The sequence below is a fragment of the Phacochoerus africanus genome, chromosome 8 (assembly GCF_016906955.1).
Source record: "Phacochoerus africanus isolate WHEZ1 chromosome 8, ROS_Pafr_v1, whole genome shotgun sequence".
In the NCBI taxonomy this organism is placed as follows: Eukaryota; Metazoa; Chordata; class Mammalia; order Artiodactyla; family Suidae; genus Phacochoerus; species Phacochoerus africanus.
The window spans coordinates 47,429,961-47,449,233 of NC_062551.1; the positions used below are offsets into that span (position 1 = coordinate 47,429,961).

The 19,273-nt window shown below is 55.1% G+C and overlaps 1 protein-coding gene across 4 annotated transcripts in view; it reads left to right on the forward strand.

Annotated features, from left to right (window-relative positions):
* Positions 1–19,273, forward strand: part of RYR1 (ryanodine receptor 1) — a 116,721-nt gene that overhangs the window by 52,022 nt on the left and 45,426 nt on the right. For 2 of the 4 annotated variants that reach the window (XM_047793484.1, XM_047793486.1), the window contains exons 48-71: positions 13–233; positions 353–443; positions 1,348–1,488; positions 1,893–2,056; positions 2,159–2,237; positions 2,505–2,594; positions 3,051–3,191; positions 3,579–3,653; positions 3,751–3,826; positions 4,181–4,304; positions 4,622–4,737; positions 7,052–7,119; positions 7,211–7,332; positions 8,145–8,194; positions 8,613–8,673; positions 8,802–9,040; positions 12,408–12,489; positions 12,991–13,121; positions 13,359–13,691; positions 14,570–14,810; positions 16,314–16,401; positions 16,507–16,599; positions 17,133–17,147; positions 18,361–18,531. In XM_047793484.1, coding sequence (XP_047649440.1) covers positions 13–233; positions 353–443; positions 1,348–1,488; positions 1,893–2,056; positions 2,159–2,237; positions 2,505–2,594; positions 3,051–3,191; positions 3,579–3,653; positions 3,751–3,826; positions 4,181–4,304; positions 4,622–4,737; positions 7,052–7,119; positions 7,211–7,332; positions 8,145–8,194; positions 8,613–8,673; positions 8,802–9,040; positions 12,408–12,489; positions 12,991–13,121; positions 13,359–13,691; positions 14,570–14,810; positions 16,314–16,401; positions 16,507–16,599; positions 17,133–17,147; positions 18,361–18,531 — 3,012 coding nt within the window. The remainder of the gene's footprint in view (positions 1–12; positions 234–352; positions 444–1,347; positions 1,489–1,892; positions 2,057–2,158; positions 2,238–2,504; positions 2,595–3,050; positions 3,192–3,578; positions 3,654–3,750; positions 3,827–4,180; positions 4,305–4,621; positions 4,738–7,051; positions 7,120–7,210; positions 7,333–8,144; positions 8,195–8,612; positions 8,674–8,801; positions 9,041–12,407; positions 12,490–12,990; positions 13,122–13,358; positions 13,692–14,569; positions 14,811–16,313; positions 16,402–16,506; positions 16,600–17,132; positions 17,148–18,360; positions 18,532–19,273) is intronic. The other 2 variants (XM_047793485.1, XM_047793487.1) reach the window with 1 other exon arrangement.

Here is a 19,273-nt window from a genome sequence, read left to right on the forward strand (position 1 = left end):
CCTGTACCCCAGGCCACTTTCAGCACCACGGAAATGGCACTGGCGCTGAACCGCTACCTGTGCCTGGCCGTGCTGCCGCTCATCACCAAGTGTGCGCCACTCTTCGCGGGAACCGAGCATCGTGCCATCATGGTGGACTCCATGCTTCACACGGTGTACCGCCTGTCCCGTGGCCGCTCGCTCACCAAGGCGCAGCGCGACGTCATCGAGGAATGCCTGATGGCGCTCTGCAGGTGGGGGGCGGGCCCCGGGGTGGGAGGGGCTCCCAGGGGGCGGGCCTCGGGGTGGGAGGGGCTCCCGCAGGGGTGGGCCTCGGGGGTGGGAAAACCCCGCCCCGAACATGTCTCCGCAGGTACATCCGCCCGTCCATGCTACAGCACCTGCTTCGGCGCCTGGTGTTCGACGTGCCCATCCTTAACGAGTTCGCCAAGATGCCCCTCAAGGTGAGGACAAGCCCTCTTCAGCCTCCACCCACCAGCTTGCGCCACCCTCGGACTCTGGGGCGTCTTCTGTATCACGCGCCCAGGCCGAGGCGGCCAGGGCCACACGGGCATTCTCATTTGCATACTGGGATTCCGGGGACATTCACTTTGCGTCATGAGTGCCTTTAACACGCTCTAATTAGCGTTTAATGCTCCTAATAGTGAGCCAGCTTCCACCTTAATTAGCACGTATTTGCACGGGGCACACCACTTTTTCTGATTAGCATGCTTATTCAAAGGCTTCGACCACCCGCCTTCTACTATTCAAATGAGTGCATTTATTTGAATAAACAGTACCACAGCTATCCTGATTATTTGCACACTGTCTCTCCTATTATTTTTTCATTTGCATGCTTCATTTCCATAAGGAGATACCTCGAACTCAGATATCGTAACTGTTTTGCATAAAACATCTAAATCAGCCCCTATTACAAATTTGCATATTGGACGGTGGAGGCTTTCTTCCCAATTACCATATGTTTGCATGGGGTGCTGCCTATGTTTCTATTTGCCATGTTTTATTCACATAAGCACAGATCACTCCATCCATATGCTTATCTATCCACAACCCCTACCCACGCATTAATATTCACATACTTATTTGTGCAAAGCAACACCAAACAAATCCAGCTCTGATTTAATGCCCATCCTGACTCTAAATTATAGTGCCAAATTTAGATAGTAAACCATCTAGGACCACACCCCAATAGGCACGCGTATTCACCCTTATTAGCATACCATTTGCATAATCACTTCATTCATAATTTAAAAGCACTGATACCCTGGGCCTCCCTGGGGCTTTCTTTGCCTGCCGCCTGTGTATGTCCCCCTCACTTATGTGTCTCCCTTTTCGCTCCCCATCTAGCTCCTCACCAACCACTATGAGCGTTGCTGGAAGTACTACTGCCTCCCCACAGGCTGGGCCAACTTCGGAGTCACCTCGGAGGAAGAGCTGCACCTCACTCGCAAACTCTTCTGGGGCATCTTTGACTCGCTGGCCCATAAGGTCTGGGGGCCCAGGGACCTCAAAAGAAGCCTGTTTAGGGGGTTTGGGGCCCAAAGTTGGGGATCCAGAATGAAAACCACAAATTTGGGGGTTCAGGGAGGGAGGCAGTTCTGCAAGTTCTGTAGTTCCAAGAGAATCTATAAGTGGGGTCTCCGCTTGGAATGTTATGGGAGAGAGAATGGGCCTCTAGTTTGGGGGCTTGGAGAGGGGTAATATAGAGGAGGTTTGAGAGTCCAGGTCTGAGGTTTGGGTTGCAGGGCGAGAGACCATACTTCATGTTTGAGGGCTCAGGGAGGAGGGCTGATGACTGGAGGGCGAGTTGGAGGTCCTGGGGCTCCAGGAATTGAAGGCTTAGCCAGGCCTGCAGTGACCCCCCTCGCCACCACCCCTCTTGGCATCTCCAGAAATATGACCCAGAGCTGTACCGCATGGCTATGCCCTGCCTGTGTGCCATCGCAGGGGCCCTGCCCCCCGACTACGTGGACGCCTCATACTCATCCAAGGCTGAGAAAAAGGCTACCGTGGACGCTGAAGGCAACTTCGATCCTCGGCCTGTGGAGACTCTCAAGTGAGGCCTGGGGGGGCAGGGCCTGGGGGCAGGGGAGGGAGAATAAGGTTTCAGGAGTGGAAGGCGGGCCCACCCAGCATCTGCTGACCCCTCCCTCAATAGCGTGATCATCCCAGAGAAGCTGGACTCCTTCATTAACAAGTTTGCCGAGTACACGCATGAGAAGTGGGCCTTCGACAAGGTGGGCGTCGGGGTCCTCCCTTCTGCAGGAATCCCCACCCCTGCCAGCTCCCCTCAAGACCTCAGCCTTCTCTCCGTCTCATATCCTCCCCAAGGGCCCCACGTTTCCCTGAGACCCCTAACTTCCTGGGACCCACAGCTTCTTCTGGAATCCTTGGCCCCTCCAGGGTTTCCCCTCTGTGTCCCTAGGCTGCTGGGCACCTTTCATCCTGCTCTCACCCCAGGTGTCTAGTGACGCTGCCCCTACCCACCCCCTCTCCACCTCCAGATCCAGAACAACTGGTCCTATGGGGAGAACATAGATGAGGAGCTGAAGACCCATCCCATGCTGAGGCCCTACAAGACCTTTTCAGAGAAGGTGACCAAGCCTTGGGCCCCAATGTTAGGGGTTCAAAATTTGAGGGTTCAGGGAGGAGTGAGGCAGCTTCATGGGTTTGGATCTAGCTGGATCTGTTGTTTAGGGCTCCCTATCCATGGACTTGGCCTTCTCGAACTTGGCTGCCTCCCCTAGACCCCGGACTCCTATTGTCCCTTAGAAAGAGTCCCAGAGACTGGGTTTGAGTCCTTGACCACACAGCTTATCTTCTCCAAGTCTCACGTATAAAATGGGATAATGAGAGTTTGTTTGGGAGGCTTCGTTACAGAGCAGGTAAGAGACCTGGGTTCTAATTCCGACTGGACCACTTCCTAGCCACGTGGTCAGGGCTTGCCCCTTCCTGGGATACTGGAGGCCAGTGAGGCTGTGCCAGGGGCTCCTACTCCCACCTAGCTATCACCCCATTCCACCAACTCCACTCCTTCTTGTTCATCCCAGGACAAAGAGATTTATCGCTGGCCCATCAAAGAGTCCTTGAAGGCCATGATTGCCTGGGAATGGACGATAGAGAAAGCCAGGGAGGGTGAGGAGGAGAAGACGGAGAAGAAAAAAACACGGAAGATATCCCAAAGTGCCCAGGTGGAGGTGGAGGCGGGGCTGGGGCGGGGGGCGGGGTCACGAGGGTGGGGAGTGGCTAGAATAAGGGGCGGGACCAGGGGAGAGTGGGGCCAGGCGGAAGGTGGAGTCAGGGAGAGGGAGAAGGAGGGGGGAAAAGACCAGGGAAAGGGGTGGGGTCAGGGAAAGGGGGCGGGCAAAGGCTAAGAGGGCTGGAAAAGGAGGGGACGTGGGTCCGCAGAACTGCAAAGGGCGGAAGAGAGGAGGGTGGCTTAGAGACCCGGCCTTAGGAGAGGGTACAGAGGAGGGGTGTAGGGCTAGGTATGGGGATAAATTGGGTTGGGGCCTGAGCTTCCTGCTAGCCCATTAAGTCCCCTCTGCCCTGCCCCAATCTCTCCCTTGTCCTCCCAGACCTATGATGCTCGAGAAGGCTACAACCCCCAGCCCCCCGACCTCAGCGGCGTTACCCTGTCCCGGGAGCTGCAGGTGAGACTTCTGATCTTTTTTGGGGGACATGGACGTGTCTTCTGGGGGAGGAGGACATCCCCTGAATGTGGGCCTTGCCCTGTGCATCCACTCCCAGGCTATGGCAGAACAACTGGCGGAAAATTACCACAACACGTGGGGGCGGAAGAAGAAGCAGGAGCTGGAAGCCAAGGGTAAGGGCGCCTACCCCACCGCCGCACAGACCCTCCTGCTCCACAGTCCCTCCTGCTCCACGGTCCCCTAGTCCCAGGCTCTGGAGTCATAAGCGCCAGGGATAGAATTGTGCGACTTTAGACAATTGCTTTCACCCCACTGATCCTTCGTTTCTTATCTATGCAGTGGGGATAATCACAGCATTTACTACTGTAGGGTTGTGGTGAAGATGTTGCGAGCATCTGAAAGCAATGTTTTGGTTATTCTTATTTCTGTCTTTATCGCTGTGATTATGCACACCCTCAACTCCAGAACCACTTCAGGAGTGGCCTGGGTACTCCCCAGCCCCCTGATTTCTGGTCTTTATCGCCCAGGTGGTGGGACCCACCCCTTGCTGGTTCCCTACGACACTCTCACGGCCAAGGAGAAGGCACGAGATAGAGAGAAGGCCCAGGAGCTGCTGAAGTTCCTGCAGATGAATGGCTATGCGGTCACCAGGCAAGCTAGCTGGAAGCCCCACCAGGGAGGGTCAGGGAGCAGGGGCGAAAGCTGGGAAAGACACACCCTAGGTAGTGGAGACGGAGCCCCAGTGGGGAAGTTAAAGGGGGTAAGGCCTGGGGAGAGGAGGTGGGGCCAGAGAGGGGTGGGCCCTGGAAAGCAGAGGCGGAGCCAGGGAGGGGAGGAGTCTTAGAAGGGCGAGTCCTGAAAAGCGGGGGCGGAGCCTGGGGGGGGGGCGTCCAGGGGAACTGGGGCGGGGCTGGAGACACAGCGGCGGACCTGTGTCTGGACTGACTCCTCCCTCTGCCTGCACGCAGGGGCCTTAAGGACATGGAACTGGACACATCTTCCATTGAGAAACGGTTCGCCTTCGGCTTCCTGCAGCAGTTGCTGCGCTGGATGGACATTTCTCAGGAGTTTATCGCCCACCTGGGTACGGAGTTTCACCTAGGGACTCAGGGCATGCATTCCCTCTTCCTTCCCTGGCCTGATCACTCTGCCAGGCACTGTTCTAGGCGTTGAGAATACTGCAGCGAACAACGGAAACAGTGATCCCCCTCCTCTGCAACTTATCACGCCCGTGATGGATTCAGACATTTAACGTCAGAAATAAGGATCCCTTAGTGTGTTAGAAATTGATTAAGGTCGGACTGAGGAGGAGTGGGGATGAGAGTTGATGGAACCCGTTATAATTTTATTTATTTTTATGTTTTCGTTTTTTTGCTTTTTAGGGCTGCACCTGCGGCATAGGAAGTTCCCAGGGTAAGGGTCAGATTGGAGCTACAGCTGCTGGCCTACATCACAGCCACAGCCATGCGGGATCTGAGCCACATCTGAGATCTACACCACAGCTCGTGGATCCTTAACCCACTGAGCAAGGCTAAGGATCGAACCCACATCCTCATGGATACTAGTTGGGTTCGTTACTGCTGAGCCACAGTGGGATTCCGAACTGGTTATAATTTTAAATAGAGGATTCCAGGAAGGTGGGGAAGGAGCTTGTGGTCATCTGGGGAGAGTATTCCAGGCAGAGGAACAGCCAGCGCAAAGGCTCTGAGAGGTCGCTGATGTGAGTATCAGGAGGCCCGTACAGCTGAAGCAGAGTGACAGAGGGGGCGAGCGAGAGGAAGTGTGGTCAGAGAGGTGACAGGCAGATCCCATCGGGCTTTGCAGGCCTGGTGAGGGCTGTGGCTTTTTTTTTTTTTTTTTTTGGTCTTTTTGCTATTTCTTGGGCCGATCCCGCGGCATATGGAGGTTCCCAGGCTAGGGGTCGAATTAGAGCTGTAGCCCCTGGCCTACGCCAGAGCCACAGCAACGCAGGATCTGAGCCGCGTCTGCAACCTACACCAGAGCTCTCGGCAACGCCGGATCGTTTACCCACTGAGCAAGGGCAGGGACCGAACCCGCAATCTCATGGTTCCTAGTCGGATTCGTTAACCACTGCGCCACGACTGGAACTCCTGTGGCTTTTTTCTCTGAGTGAAATGATGCCCCAGGAGCGTTCTAAGCAGGAGAGAGCCCCGACCTGCCTTGGGGGATCACAGGATCCCTCTGGCTGCTTGAGGGAACAGACTGTCAGGGACAGGAGCAAAAGAGTGAGAACTGGGGATTCTGGGTCTGTTTTGAAGGCTGAGTCTGTTGGGGGGCCCAGCAGATGCCTCTGATATGTCGCTAAGAATCACAGCTGGGGTCCCGATACTCCCCTCCAGCTTCCCCCAGAAAGCCCCAACTGTCCCTTTGAGAGCCACCAGGAATCCCCACGTTCCCTTCCCACGGCCCAGCAGGATTCACTCGTACATCTCACCCCAAATCTCCCTGGAGCTGAACTTCCGGCCTGCACTCTCCCCGCATGTCCCTCTCCGCTATGAACCTCCATCTCCTCACCTGCCAGAAGGGGGGTCTGTTCGCCATAACCGGGGTGGTTCTGTCATTTATTTGCTGGGTGAGCCATTTCGCTTCAGTGTCTTCATCTGCAAAAGGAGGGCGAGGGGCCCGTGTGTGGGCCTCCACGTTGAGATTGTGCGAGAACATTTCTCTGAGTGCTGGGGACGGAGCAAGTGTTTAGTCATTGGAGTCAGCATTATTACTTAATAGTATGAATTACTGCTCTCACTATGATGATGGAAATAGCATCATACCGTTTCCACTTTATTTTTGTTTGTTTATTTTTTAGAGCCGCATCCGCAGCATGTGGATGTTCCCAGGCTAGAAGTCGAGTCAGAGCTACAGCTGCTGGCCTATGTCACAGCCACAGCAACGCAGGATACGAACCGCATCTTCGACACGCCACAGCTCACGGCAATGCCGAATCCTCGACCCACTGAGCGAGGGCAGGAATCGAACCCACAACCTCATGGTTCCTAGTCGGATTCGTTAACCACTGCGCCACGACGGGAACTCCCTACATCGACTTCTTGTTTCATTCGTTCGTTCCATACTTATTCTCTGCCAGGTATTGAAGTTCATGAAGAAAAGGACATGTGATAGGTGAAGATAGGGATGTTCCATGACCTTAACCATACCCCAGTTTGTCCTGTTCCCCATTGTCAGCCTCAGGAAAAGTTTGATCAAGGATTTGGGGAGGGGGAATGAGATGAAAGATAGGGAAGAAAGATTTACCTCAAAGCCAACAGAAGTGACCTCATACCAGGAAGTTATATCCTATCATATCCTAACTCTGCCTGATGAGAACACCCTGAGTTCCCTGGCCTTGAACCCACAGGACCCCTCTTTGCTCTCCCCACCAGAGGCTGTGGTCAGCAGTGGACGAGTGGAAAAGTCCCCCCATGAACAGGAGATAAAATTCTTTGCCAAGGTGAGAGGTGGGCTCAAAAGCTGAGGGGGCTGGGGACTTGGGGGCTGTCTTTGCCCTTCACCACCTTCATCTCTTCCCCACCCCATCCCAGATCCTGCTCCCTTTGATCAACCAGTACTTCACCAACCACTGCCTCTATTTTCTGTCCACACCCGCCAAAGTGCTGGGCAGCGGTGGCCACGCCTCCAACAAGGAGAAGGAAATGATCACCAGGTGCGCCCCGCCTCTGCCCCGCCCCCGCCGCTCCGCCCCCTGCCCCGCCCCCCGCCCTCTGACCCAGCCCCAGAGCTCATAGCATTGTAATCCTGGATCCTTTCCTCCCAACTGTGGGCCTTAGGGACTTTGTCCTGGGCACTGAGCACTGACCAGTCTACCTGCAGAGGTGATCGAAGGGCTCGGGTGACCAGCCATCCTGGTGCGCCCCAGGACATGGGACTTTCAGGCAAACCGGGATGAACTGGTCAGGTCACCCTGTCAGAAAAGCAGCAGGCCAGGAGTTCCGGTTGTGGCTCAGAGGGTTAAGAATCTGACTAGTATCTATGAGGATGTGGGTTTGATCCCTGGCCTTGCTCAGTGGGCGAAGGATCTGGCGTTGCTGTGAGCTGAGGTGTAGGTCTCAGATGCACCTTGGATCTGGCATTGCTGTGGCTGTGGCGGAGGCCAGCACCTGTAGCTCCGATTAGACCCCTAGCCTGGGAACCTCCATATGCTGCAGGTCTGTTCCCCCTAAAAGAAAGAAAGCTGGGGGGGGAGAGAAAGAAAAGAAAAGAAAAAAGAAAAGAAAGAAAGACACACCAGCCTCCTCACCCCCAGGAGCCCAAGGCTGTGACCTTCAAGCTTGTTCCTCTCTCTGCGCCCCCCCCCCTGCCCCCGCACCCGTCTCCTTCATTTTCTCTCCCCTCATCCTACCTACGTCCCCTTGGCTCTGTCCTCTGCCCTTCTCTCCCTGTCCCTCCTTCCCTAACTGTGTCCCCTGCTGCCCTTGCTCCATTTCTGCCGTCCTCCTGGTCCTTTCTCTTCCTCAGCCTCTTCTGCAAGCTGGCCGCTCTCGTCCGTCACCGAGTCTCTCTCTTTGGTAAGCAGCTCTGCTCCCTGAGCCCTTCTCCCCAGCTCCCCCTCCCTTCCCCCCATGACCAACCTCACCCTGAAGAAATAGGGCCGAAGGTTCTTGCTTTAAGTTGAACAACCTTCTCCGCGTTCTTCCTCTGGACTTGGACATGGAGTGCGTAGTCCTGGGGACAGGCCAGTAATGGGATAGTCCTGGGCTCTGCCCCCGTAGAGCTTCCAGATTCATCACCAGACAGTGACAGTCAGAGGTCAGGGCCAGGATGAGGGAGGGACTGGCAGAGGGGTCACAGCCGGATGAGGGAAGGATGTGGGCCTGTGGCAGCGTGGGTGGGGTGGGTGGGTGGAGAGAGAGCCGTCGGGGTGGGTGGACAAGGAGGTCTGTCCTCATGACCCTTCCTTCAGCCAAGCCCGTCTTCCTCCCCCAGGGACGGATGCCCCAGCCGTGGTCAACTGCCTTCACATCCTGGCACGTTCCCTGGATGCGAGGTGGGGCTCCGGGTCATGGTGCCCCCTCCCATCCTAACTCTGCTCGAACCCCAGCCCCTGTTCTCCCAGATGCTCCACAACCTCAAATCTCAGACTCTAGAGCTGCCGTGCTCCCGCCTCCCTCCTAGGACGGTGATGAAGTCTGGCCCCGAGATTGTGAAGGCCGGCCTCCGCTCCTTCTTCGAGAGCGCCTCAGAGGACATCGAGAAGATGGTGGAGAACCTGCGCCTGGGCAAGGTGTCGCAGGCACGCACGCAGGTCAAGGGCGTGGGCCAGAACCTCACCTACACCACCGTGGCCCTGCTGCCCGTGCTCACCACCCTCTTCCAGCACATCGCCCAGCACCAGTTTGGAGACGACGTCATCCGTAAGGACGGTCCCGAGGGCGGGCGGGGGGCGGGGGGCAGGTGCGGATGTCAGCCACTACCACCCATCCCAATGGAATCTGCACACGTTTCAGTGTGTGTTTATTGAGAGGATTTATTTCCATAAGCAAAGTGTGCATTCAATTCAGTGCAGTGGTGGGTGGTGGGTAACAGAATGAGTGTTAATTCTGTAGCTCTGACAAAAGACCTAAGTCACTGTAGCTTAAACTAGTTAGAAGTATGTTTCCTTTTTTTTTTTTTTTTTTTTTTAGGGCTACACCTGCAGCATATGGAAGTTCCTGGGCTAGGGGTAGAATTGGAGCTGTAGCTGCCAGCCACAGCCACACGGGGTATGAGCCATGCGTATGACCTACACCACAGCTCACAGCAACACCAGCTTCTTAATCCACTGAGCAAGGCCACGGATTGAACCCGCATCCTCATGGATCCTAGTTGGGTTCATTAACTGCTGAGCCATGAAGGGAACTCCCAGAATTATATTTCTTTCTCATGTAACAATCTACTTGTTGGTTGGTTGTGATGTCAGAAGCCCAGGTTCCTTCCATCTTCTTGCTCTGCTGTCCCTAAAATACTGCCTTTATCCTTTTGCTCCAAGAGGGTGCGCCATCACATTCTCATTCTACCAGAAGGAGAGGAGAAAAAGCAGGAGAGCACCTCACTACTTTGAAAGGAACAGCCCAGGAGTGGCCCACATCACTTCTCTCACATTCATCCTATTAGCCAGGACTCAGCGCATGGTCACAGGTCACTGCAAAGAAGGCTAGGAAAGTGGGCTGTAGTCTGGGAGGTCATGTGTCGGGCTAGGTATTGGAGGCCTATTACTAGGAAGGAGGGCAGAGCAGAAAGGAGGTAAGGGCAGATACTGGGGGTCAGTGAGCTGCGCCTGCTCTGTTTATCCAACCGAATGGCACCTATATTGTGTGACCTGGGATCTAGTGACATAGCACATACAGTGTGTAACAAAATGACCTTAATGAGACACCGGCAAGATGAAACACCTGGTCGGGAGTCGTGACAGGGTGTGTTCAGCTCCTCCAAAAAGCCTTCCAAGTTTCGACATGGGCCAGGCTGGAGGTGGGGAAAGGCTGGAGGGGCTGATGGGAGGGAACTTTGGGAGGCTGAAGAGGCAGGTTGCGAAGGGGAGGCATCCAGAGTCAGGGCCTTGGCCTGGGGACCTGGGGAAAGTGGGGCCTCCATGAGACAGACTGGAAGAAGTAACACATTTGTAGGAAATGCCAAGGTCAGTTGTGAGGCCCCAGGGGATGGCTACCCAGGCGGAGGTGTCCAGGCGTGCTGTGGGGCCCTGGGGGAAGGGGAAGGCCATCTCAGCTCCCTACTTTTTTGTAAGTGATAAAAATAAGAGCTGTCAGGAGTTCCCATTGTGGTGCAGCGGAAACAAATCCGACTAGTAACCTTGAGGATGTGGGTTTGATCCCTGGCCTTGCATGGTGGGTCAGGGATCCAGTGTCGCCGTGAGCTGTGGTGTAAGTTGAAGACGTGGCTTAGATCCTGCATTGCTATGGCTGTGGTGTCAGCTGGCAGCTGCAGCTGCAGCTCTGATTCGACCCTTAGCCCAGAAACTTCCATGTGCAGCGGGTTTGGCCCTAAAAAAAAAAAAGGGAACAGTAACGCTTGGATGGGGTTCTTCTCATACCCTGACATTCGAAATTTTGAAAACATACAGAAAAGTAGGACTTCCCCTGTGGCTCGCAGCAGAACTACTTAGTGTTGCTTCTCCAGTGGCTGTGGCTCCACCCCTGGCTTGGGAACTTCCATGTGCCACAGGTGCAGCCACTGTTTTTTTTGGTTTTTTTTTTGTTTTTTTTTTTAAATACAGAAGAGTAGAAAGGAGAGAATTATTAACAATTTGCCCTTGGAGTTCCCGTCATGGTGCAGTGGTTAACGAATCCAACTAGGAACCATGAGGTTGCGGGTTCAATCCCTGGCCTTGCTCAGTGGGTTAAGGATCTGGAGTTGCTGTGAGCTGTGGTGTAGGTTGAAGACGCGGCTCGGATCCCGAGTTGCTGTGGCTGTGGTATAGGCTGGCGGCTACAGCTCCGACTGGACCCCTAGCCTGGGAACCTCCATATGCCGCAGGAGCAGCCCAAGAAATGGCAAAAAGACAAAAAAAAAACAAAAAAAACAATTTGCCCTTGGGGGTTTCCATCATGGCTCAGCAGAAAGAAATCCAACTAGCATCCATGAAGACTCAGGTTCGATCCCTGGCCTCGCTCAGGGATCTGGCATTGCCGTGAGCTGTGGTGTAGGTTGCATTCGTGGCTGGGTACTGGTGGTGTATCTGTGGCGGCTGCCGATCCCATTGGACCCCTAAACTGGGAACCTCCATATGCTGAGGGTGCAGCCCTAAAAAGACAAAAAAATAAAATAAAATAACCACGACAGTTTGCCCCATTTGTTTGACCTTTCACTTAGTGAAGGACAGTATTTACAAACTTTTTGTTGAACTTCTGAATGTGAGTTGCACACACAGTGACACCTCATTCCTAAATATTTATCCTTCAGCACCTGGAATGAGAAATTTCTCTCATGTAAGCACAATATTAGTATCATACTTAACCTGACGATAGGTAAGTTTCCCTGTTACCCTCAAAATGTCTTTGATTTTTTAAAAAATTCAATTAAGTTTTTTCTCTCATTGCATTTGGTGGTTATGTCTCTTCATTACTTTTTTTTCACTCTTTTGGCTGCCCCACAGCATATGAAGTTCCCGGGCCAGGCATCAGATCTGAGCCATAGTTGTGACCTACACTGCAGCTACAGCAAATGCCCATGTGCCAGGCCAGATCCCAGTGCTGCAGAGACACCACTGGTCCCGTTGTGCCACAATGGGAACTCTATGTCATTACTCGTCAATCTAGAACAGTCCCCCTGCCCTCTTTTTGCCTCATGACATTTATGAAGTTGCTGAGGTTCTTAACCTGGCCTTTGGGTGGTATGTGGGTAGCCATGCCTGGAATCTGGATTGGCTGTCTCTTTGCATTTTCTGGAGAGAGCGTCCCTTTGCTGTCATCAAAGACATCCATGACTCCTCTCTAAGGAAAGAACAACAAGCAGCCTTCACCAAGTGCTTGCTGCACACCCTCTTCCCATTGCTTTTTGAATATTAACTCATTTAATCTTCAAAATAACCCTGCGAGGAGGATACTGTAATTATCCACATTTTACATACAGGCAAATCGAGGCCAAGAGAGAGTTGGTCCTTGCTTAACTCACAAACCTAGTAAAGGGTAGGCTGGCTGTACAGGCCCTGCGCTGTCCCATCACTGATGACAAAGGAGTGGGTTGGGAGGAACCTGTGTGGACACCCGCCTTCCCTCTTTCCCTCAGTGGATGACGTTCAGGTCTCTTGCTATCGAACGCTGTGCAGTATCTACTCTCTGGGAACCACCAGGAACCCTTACGTGGAAAAGTAAGGAGAGACAGCCCATGGGGGGCTGGGCTGGGTACTGAGGTGGCTCAGGGAGGGGAGGGCGCGGGTGAGGATGGAGGTGAGAGAAGAGATGGGACGCGGTCGCTCTTCAACAGACATGCGCACTGTGGCAACTGCAGTTCCTCAGGGTGGCCATGTGGGGGCGCACTGAGGAAGGCATGGGAAGCAAGTGGAGCCGACTGGTTGGGGGCCAGGATGCCAGGCTGTTCTCCAGTGGCGGCAGGGTCACGCAGAAACTATGGTGACACACAGGAGCCAGGCATACTAGGAGCCCTGGGGAGAGCCACTGGCAGTGCTAGGATTACCGGAGAAGCAAGAGGGCATTTAGGAAAGCCAGGGAGACGGCCGTATCAGTGACCCCCAATGAATAGCCTCTCTGCTCCAAAGGGTCCTGGGGAGAGGCACTTGCGTGGAGGAGGGGACTGGGATCCAGGACTGGGCAGAGGGGGCGTGGGAACTAAGCACAGCCTCCTCTTCCAGGCTGCGGCCAGCCCTCGGTGAGTGCCTAGCCCGCCTGGCAGCAGCCATGCCAGTGGCATTCCTGGAGCCCCAGCTGAACGAGTACAATGCCTGCTCGGTGTACACCACCAAGTCTCCCCGGGAGCGGGCCAGTAAGTTGGATGTGGCTGGGGCAGCTGTCAAGGGTTATATTCTGCCCGCGCAGGGCTGGGGAGACCCATGATGGAGGTGATGTGGCCCAGTCTGGACCCCAAGGGGCTGAGGAGTCCCCGGCTTGGGGGTGCTCCAGAGTAGGGAATCCCAGAGTTTGTGGGGCTCTGGTTTGTGGTGCGGACACTGAGGTCTGGGCATGATGGATTGGTATGCCCTGACCCCTCCCTGCACCCCAGTCCTGGGGCTCCCCAACAGCGTGGAGGAGATGTGTCCGGATATTCCGGTGCTGGAGCGGCTCATGGCAGACATCGGGGGGCTGGCCGAGTCAGGGGCCCGCTACACGGAGATGCCACACGTCATTGAGATCACGCTGCCCATGCTGTGCAGCTACCTGCCCCGCTGGTGGGAACGCGGGCCCGAGGCGCCTCCACCCGCCCTGCCTGCGGGAGCCCCTCCGCCCTGCACAGCTGTCACTTCCGATCACCTCAACTCCCTGCTGGGAAACATCCTGCGGATCATCGTCAACAACCTGGGCATCGATGAGGCCTCGTGGATGAAGCGGCTGGCCGGTGGGTCTGGCAGGCACCCGGCTCCTGAGAACTGGGGCCAGTGCCCTGGGGCTCAGGTGCCTTGATCTGATGGTCTCAGAGGGCGATCCCTCAGAGGGGCCCAAGATTTTTGGGGGTTGCAAGGCCAGAGGTCATCCTAAGGGATCAGAATCTCAGGCTCTTAAGGATGCCGGGGTTCTCCAGGCTGGATTCTGGATTTCTGGAGCCTTGGAGAGAGTTAGGACAAGGGTTAGGAGCTGGGTCAGAAGGCTGAGTTCCTTCTACAAAGGGTCAAAGGACCAGGTCAAACATCCAGGTCCCTAATATGGACAATTAGGGTTCTGGGTCAGAGGTCAAGAAATGAGTCTTTAAAAGATTGGGATTCCCGGTTCAGAAGTTGTATGTCAGGACTTGAGTTTTGGATCAGGGCCAAACTAGAGATCTGGGCTGGGATCAGAGGCCAGGGTCAGGGGTCAGAGGCTGCAGTAGGAAGCCAGGGGACATAGTCAGAAATTATGTGGTGAGTTAAGTCTGGGTATAGTCCAGGTCAGAGGTTAAAGACTGGGGTGAGATGTCATGGCCTAGGGTTAGATATCAGGTTAGGATTCAGTTGTTGGGGTCAGAGGTCAAGAACTTGTGTCAGGTTGAGGGTCACCGTTTCAGGTCAAGGGTTCTGATTGGGATCAAGGATCTGGGACTATGTAGAGGTCACAGCCTGAGGTCAAGAGTGGGATCAGAGGTAGAAGCTGGGATCAGAAGCCAGGGTCAGGCTGGGATCCATGTTCTGTGGGGTCAGAGGGACAGGTCAGGAGTCATGGGATGGGAACAGAGACCGGGCGGGGGCTCAGAGGTCATAGGTCGGTGGCCTGCAGCAGGACATGCACCCTCTGCCCCTGCAGTGTTCGCCCAGCCCATCGTGAGCCGGGCCCGGCCCGAGCTCCTGCACTCACACTTCATCCCCACCATCGGGCGGCTGCGCAAGCGGGCCGGGAAGGTGGTGGCCGAGGAGGAGCAGCTGCGCCTGGAGGCCAAGGCGGAAGCCGAGGAAGGGGAGCTCCTGGTGAGGGATGAGTTCTCTGTGCTCTGCCGGGACCTGTATGCCCTCTACCCACTGCTCATCCGCTACGTGGACAACAACAGGTCAGCCGTCCCCAGCCGTCATCACTCACACCCCAGCATGACCTCTCACCTCTGATGTGCTATAAATTTCTTGCAATCCTCACTCGATCCCCCGATATGGCCCAGGAAAAGCCGGCCTTCTTGGGTTTGCTCCCCTTCTGCTCCTTTAAACCTCCTGAATCTGAGGCCCTGTGATGGTTGCAGGGTTAGCCATAAGGAGCCCTACTTCCCCAGTCCAGCACTGTGTCTCTGGGCTGGGGGACATGGGCTCTCTGATTGCACAGTGAAGTCCAGTGGTCTGGCCTTTCTCCATCACTGAGAGAAGACAGGAAGATAGTCCAGATATGGCCAGCCTGATTTTCCCAGAAACGTAGATCTTTATAAAAGGGCAAGCACAGGTTATCAACCAGTTTACTAACATCTCCCTAAAACCAGAAGCAGTGTTTAAAGAATTATTAAGTCTTAGGTGCAGCCAAATCCAGGGATGGTAAATCAGTTTCAACTCCAAGTTCCATCTTGGTTCAAAAAGAATTTAAGGTTGGAGTTCCCGTCGTGGCGCAGCGGTTAACGAATCCAACTAGGAACCATGAGGTTGCAGGTTCGGTCCCTGCCCTTGCTCAGTGGGTTAAGGATCCGGCGTTGCCGTGAGCTGTGGTGTAGGTTGCAGACGTGGCTCGGATCCCGAGTTGCTGTGGCTCTGGCGTAGGCCGGTGGCTACAGCTCCGATTCGACCCCTAGCCTGGGAACCTCCATATGCCGCGGGAGCAGCCCAAGAAATAGCAACAACAACAACAACAACAAAAGACAAAAAAAAAAAAAGTTTAGAGAAAGAAAAATACTGCAAACCAACTATAATGGAAAAAATAAAAATCATTAAAAAAACAAACTTTTTAAAAAGAATGGTCATTTAGTAGTTCCCACTGTGGTTAAGGATCCACTGTGGCTGCCATTGTGGTGTAAGTCGCAGCTGTGGCTTGGATTCAATCCCTGGTCCAGAAACTTCCATATGCCTTGGGTATGGCAAAAAAAAAAAAAGAAAGAAAGAAAGAAAGAAAAAAAAGAAGAGGAAAGAAAAGAATAGAATGGTTATTTATAATTTTTTATCTTTTTATTTATTTGTTTGTTTGTCTTTTTAAGGCCACACCTGGGGCAGGCATATAGACGTTCCAAGGCTAGGGATTGAATTAGAGCTGGAGCCACCAACCACAGCCACAGTCACAGCCATGCCAGATCCACAACCTACACTGCAGTGTGTGGCAATACTGAATCCTTAACCCACTGAGTAAGGCCAGGGATCGAACCTGTGTTCTCACGGATCCTGGTTGGATTCTTAATGTGTGGAGCCACAACAGGAGCTCCAGTCATTTTTAAATCATCTGAATGGCCGGGTTACCCTAGAAAGCTGTCTCCTTCCCACTGAAGTCTCCTGGTCCCCCCAGTCCCTCCCCTGAGATCTCTGTGCGGTCCCCTCCCCTGGGGGTCCCTGCCCTCATCCCTCACCAGCCCCTTCCCCTGCTGGCCCAGGGCACACTGGCTGACGGAACCCAATCCCAGCGCGGAGGAGTTGTTCCGGATGGTGGGCGAGATCTTCATCTACTGGTCCAAGTCCCACGTGAGTCCCCACGCGCCCCGCCCCTCGTCTCTCTCCACCCAAGACGCTGCTGCCCAAAGATGCCCGCCTGCACCCCGTCTGATCCCAGCACTGCCTCCCTATCAGAACTTCAAGCGCGAGGAGCAGAACTTTGTGGTCCAGAATGAGATCAACAACATGTCATTTCTGACCGCCGACAACAAGAGCAAAATGGCCAAGGTGGGTGCTTTGCTCCGGGAGGAGCCCTCCGCGGGGGCGGGGGGCGGGGGGACCACCCTCCACCGCTTCCTACCCTACCCCTCACCCAGCCAGCCCGCCCTGCCCCGGGCACATCCCCTGCAGCCCGCACAGCCGCCCCACCTCCCTCCTCCTCCCTCCCCATCTCCTCCTTCCCGCCACTTCCCTCTTCTTGCGCCATCTCCCCCTCCTCCCTATGTGCTTGCTCCCCCCTCCTTCCCATCCTCTCCCTCCTCCATCCCAGTTTCCTCCTCTCCCCTTTCCCATTTCTTTCCTTCTATCCCATTATTCCCCCCCCCCCACACACACACCCCTTTCTTCTTCTCTCATCCTTCCCAGAACTGCCCTCTAAAGGGCAGAGTCCAAAGGGCAGGCCCACCACCCTGAGCGAGGTCTGGAAATGCCCAGCCAGGGGGGCAGCGGAGCTAGGGTTGGGCCAACCTGGAGGGGACCTGGGGTTTTCTAAAGGGACTGGGGTAACACTTCTTGTCTTTGTCGGCAACCTGATGAAGCAGGCGGGCGATGTACAGGTCAGCCCCACATCTGGGACCCTCTGCATGGCTCTTGGCTAATCCCCTCTTTTCCCCCTAAACCTCAGCCTCCGTTCTCCTTCCAGAAAGCCCCTGCCCCTGTTCCCCACCCCTCATCCTTGGCTCCCAGCCCCATCCTCCTTCTCTTCCTCCACTCCCCCCCACCACCACCCATTCCCTTCCTGACTCTCAACTTTTGGCAGTTTAATTTTTTTTAACTTTTGTTAAAAAACAAAACAAAACAAAACAAAAAAAAAACACCTCTCAGCTTTCCCCAAAGCATCAAAGCCTGGTGGGCCGAGGTCTCAGGGGATGGGAATGGGGCAGGGAATGCACGTGCATGGTTGGGTTTAAGGCCTGGGCTCTGGAATCAGACAGACTGCGGTTAGAATCTTGACTCTTGGCAGTTGTGACCTTGGCCAAGTGTCTTACCCTTTCGAGCCTTGAAGGCATCTTGTCAGTGCCTCCAGCCCCAGGGCTCTGTGAGGGCCCGTGAAATGCTGCATGTGTTGGCACTTGGCTCATGAGCCACATCACGAGCCAGCGTGGACATGGCTCTGGCCGAAGCTTGTCACTCGGTTTCTCATTGGCACGACAGAGGTGGCCCTGGCCACGGGTCTGCATCATGGCTCCAGAACACGGCTGTGGGTCTCTGTGCCCCGTGTTTCTGCTTCCAGATCTTTCTGGATCTTTCTTGCCTCTTCTGTCTTCCTGTCTCCTTCCATTTGAGTCTCTCAGTGTCTCTTTCTCTTTTTCTTCCAACTTCTCTCGTCTCTTCGGACTCTTTACCATTCTACATCTTCATGTCATTCTTGGGAACTGTGTCTTGGGGTCTGGAGTTGCTGGGGTTGTAGGTGCTGTGCAGGGGCAAGAGGGGAGTCCTACTGGAAGTTCCTAGGACGTTCAGGGAGAGGATGGCCAGAAGTTGAGAAAGCCTGGAATTGGGGGAAATCTGGGAGAATTTGGGATAGAAGTTGGGAATTTGGGAGAGAGGCTCAGGTCTGGAAGGTTCTAGGGTCAGGCTGGGAGTCTGCAGGGAAAGATCAGCAAGGTCCAGGATGGAAGCTGAGGCAGACTCTGGGATTGGGGAGTCGGGGAGGGTGTGCCTCGTGTTCAGGCTGCGGGCTGGAGTGCGGACAAGAGAGGCAGGTTGGGCCCAGGGCCCGGGGCCAGGCTGAGACTCAGCCTGGCGCTGAGCCCCCTGTCCCCACAGTCGGGTGGCTCAGACCAAGAACGCACCAAGAAGAAGCGCCGGGGGGACCGGTACTCTGTGCAGACATCGCTGATTGTGGCCACGCTCAAGAAGATGCTGCCCATCGGCCTGAACATGTGTGCGCCCACCGACCAGGAACTCATCACGCTGGCCAAGACCCGCTATGCCCTGGTGCCTGCTCAGCCCCACTCTGGGAACCTGTTGGGATCCCACTCAGCGCCCCACTGAGCCCCCGGACCCTGCTGAATGCCCCGGGAGCCCACTGGGAGCCCTCCCCGAGGGCCCTCCTCAGTCCTTCTCCAGGGCCCTGAGGCTTCTCTGGGGCTCCTAGGATGCCCTGGACACCCCGCTTGGGCTGCTGTCAGAACTCTGGGACCTAAGGACCCTCACCGGAACCCCATTAGAACCTGAAAGGCCACTAAGACCCCTGGGACCCAGGAACCACATTGAGCCTTCAAGGGCCTCACTGAACACCCCCACCCCCAGCCATGCTAAACCTGCTGAGACCCTGAGCACCCCACCCAAGACATCATGAGCCCTCCCGAGACTCCCCAAATCTCTTGGGATCCACTGGGCCTCCTCTGAACCTCTGGGTTCCCACCGAGCTCTCCAGCGCACCACCTCTTTCCCTCAGGGCCCCGCTGACCCCTCCCACCTGGACCCTCAAAGACTCTCAGGGGCCCAGTGAACACCCTGTGACCCTAAGTAGCCCCCAGGATCCTAATGGCTTCTTCCCCAAGGACCACACCCAGCCCAAACCTCCGAGGTCTCAAAACTGCTGGGGATCAATGGATTCTGTCCCCGAACCCTATTCGAGCCTCTCACCACCTGCTGGTGATGGGACTAGAAGGGAAGGGATGGGGGTCAAGGAGGATGCTGGGTCCTCCACGGTGACCCAGCCTGGCATGTTTCC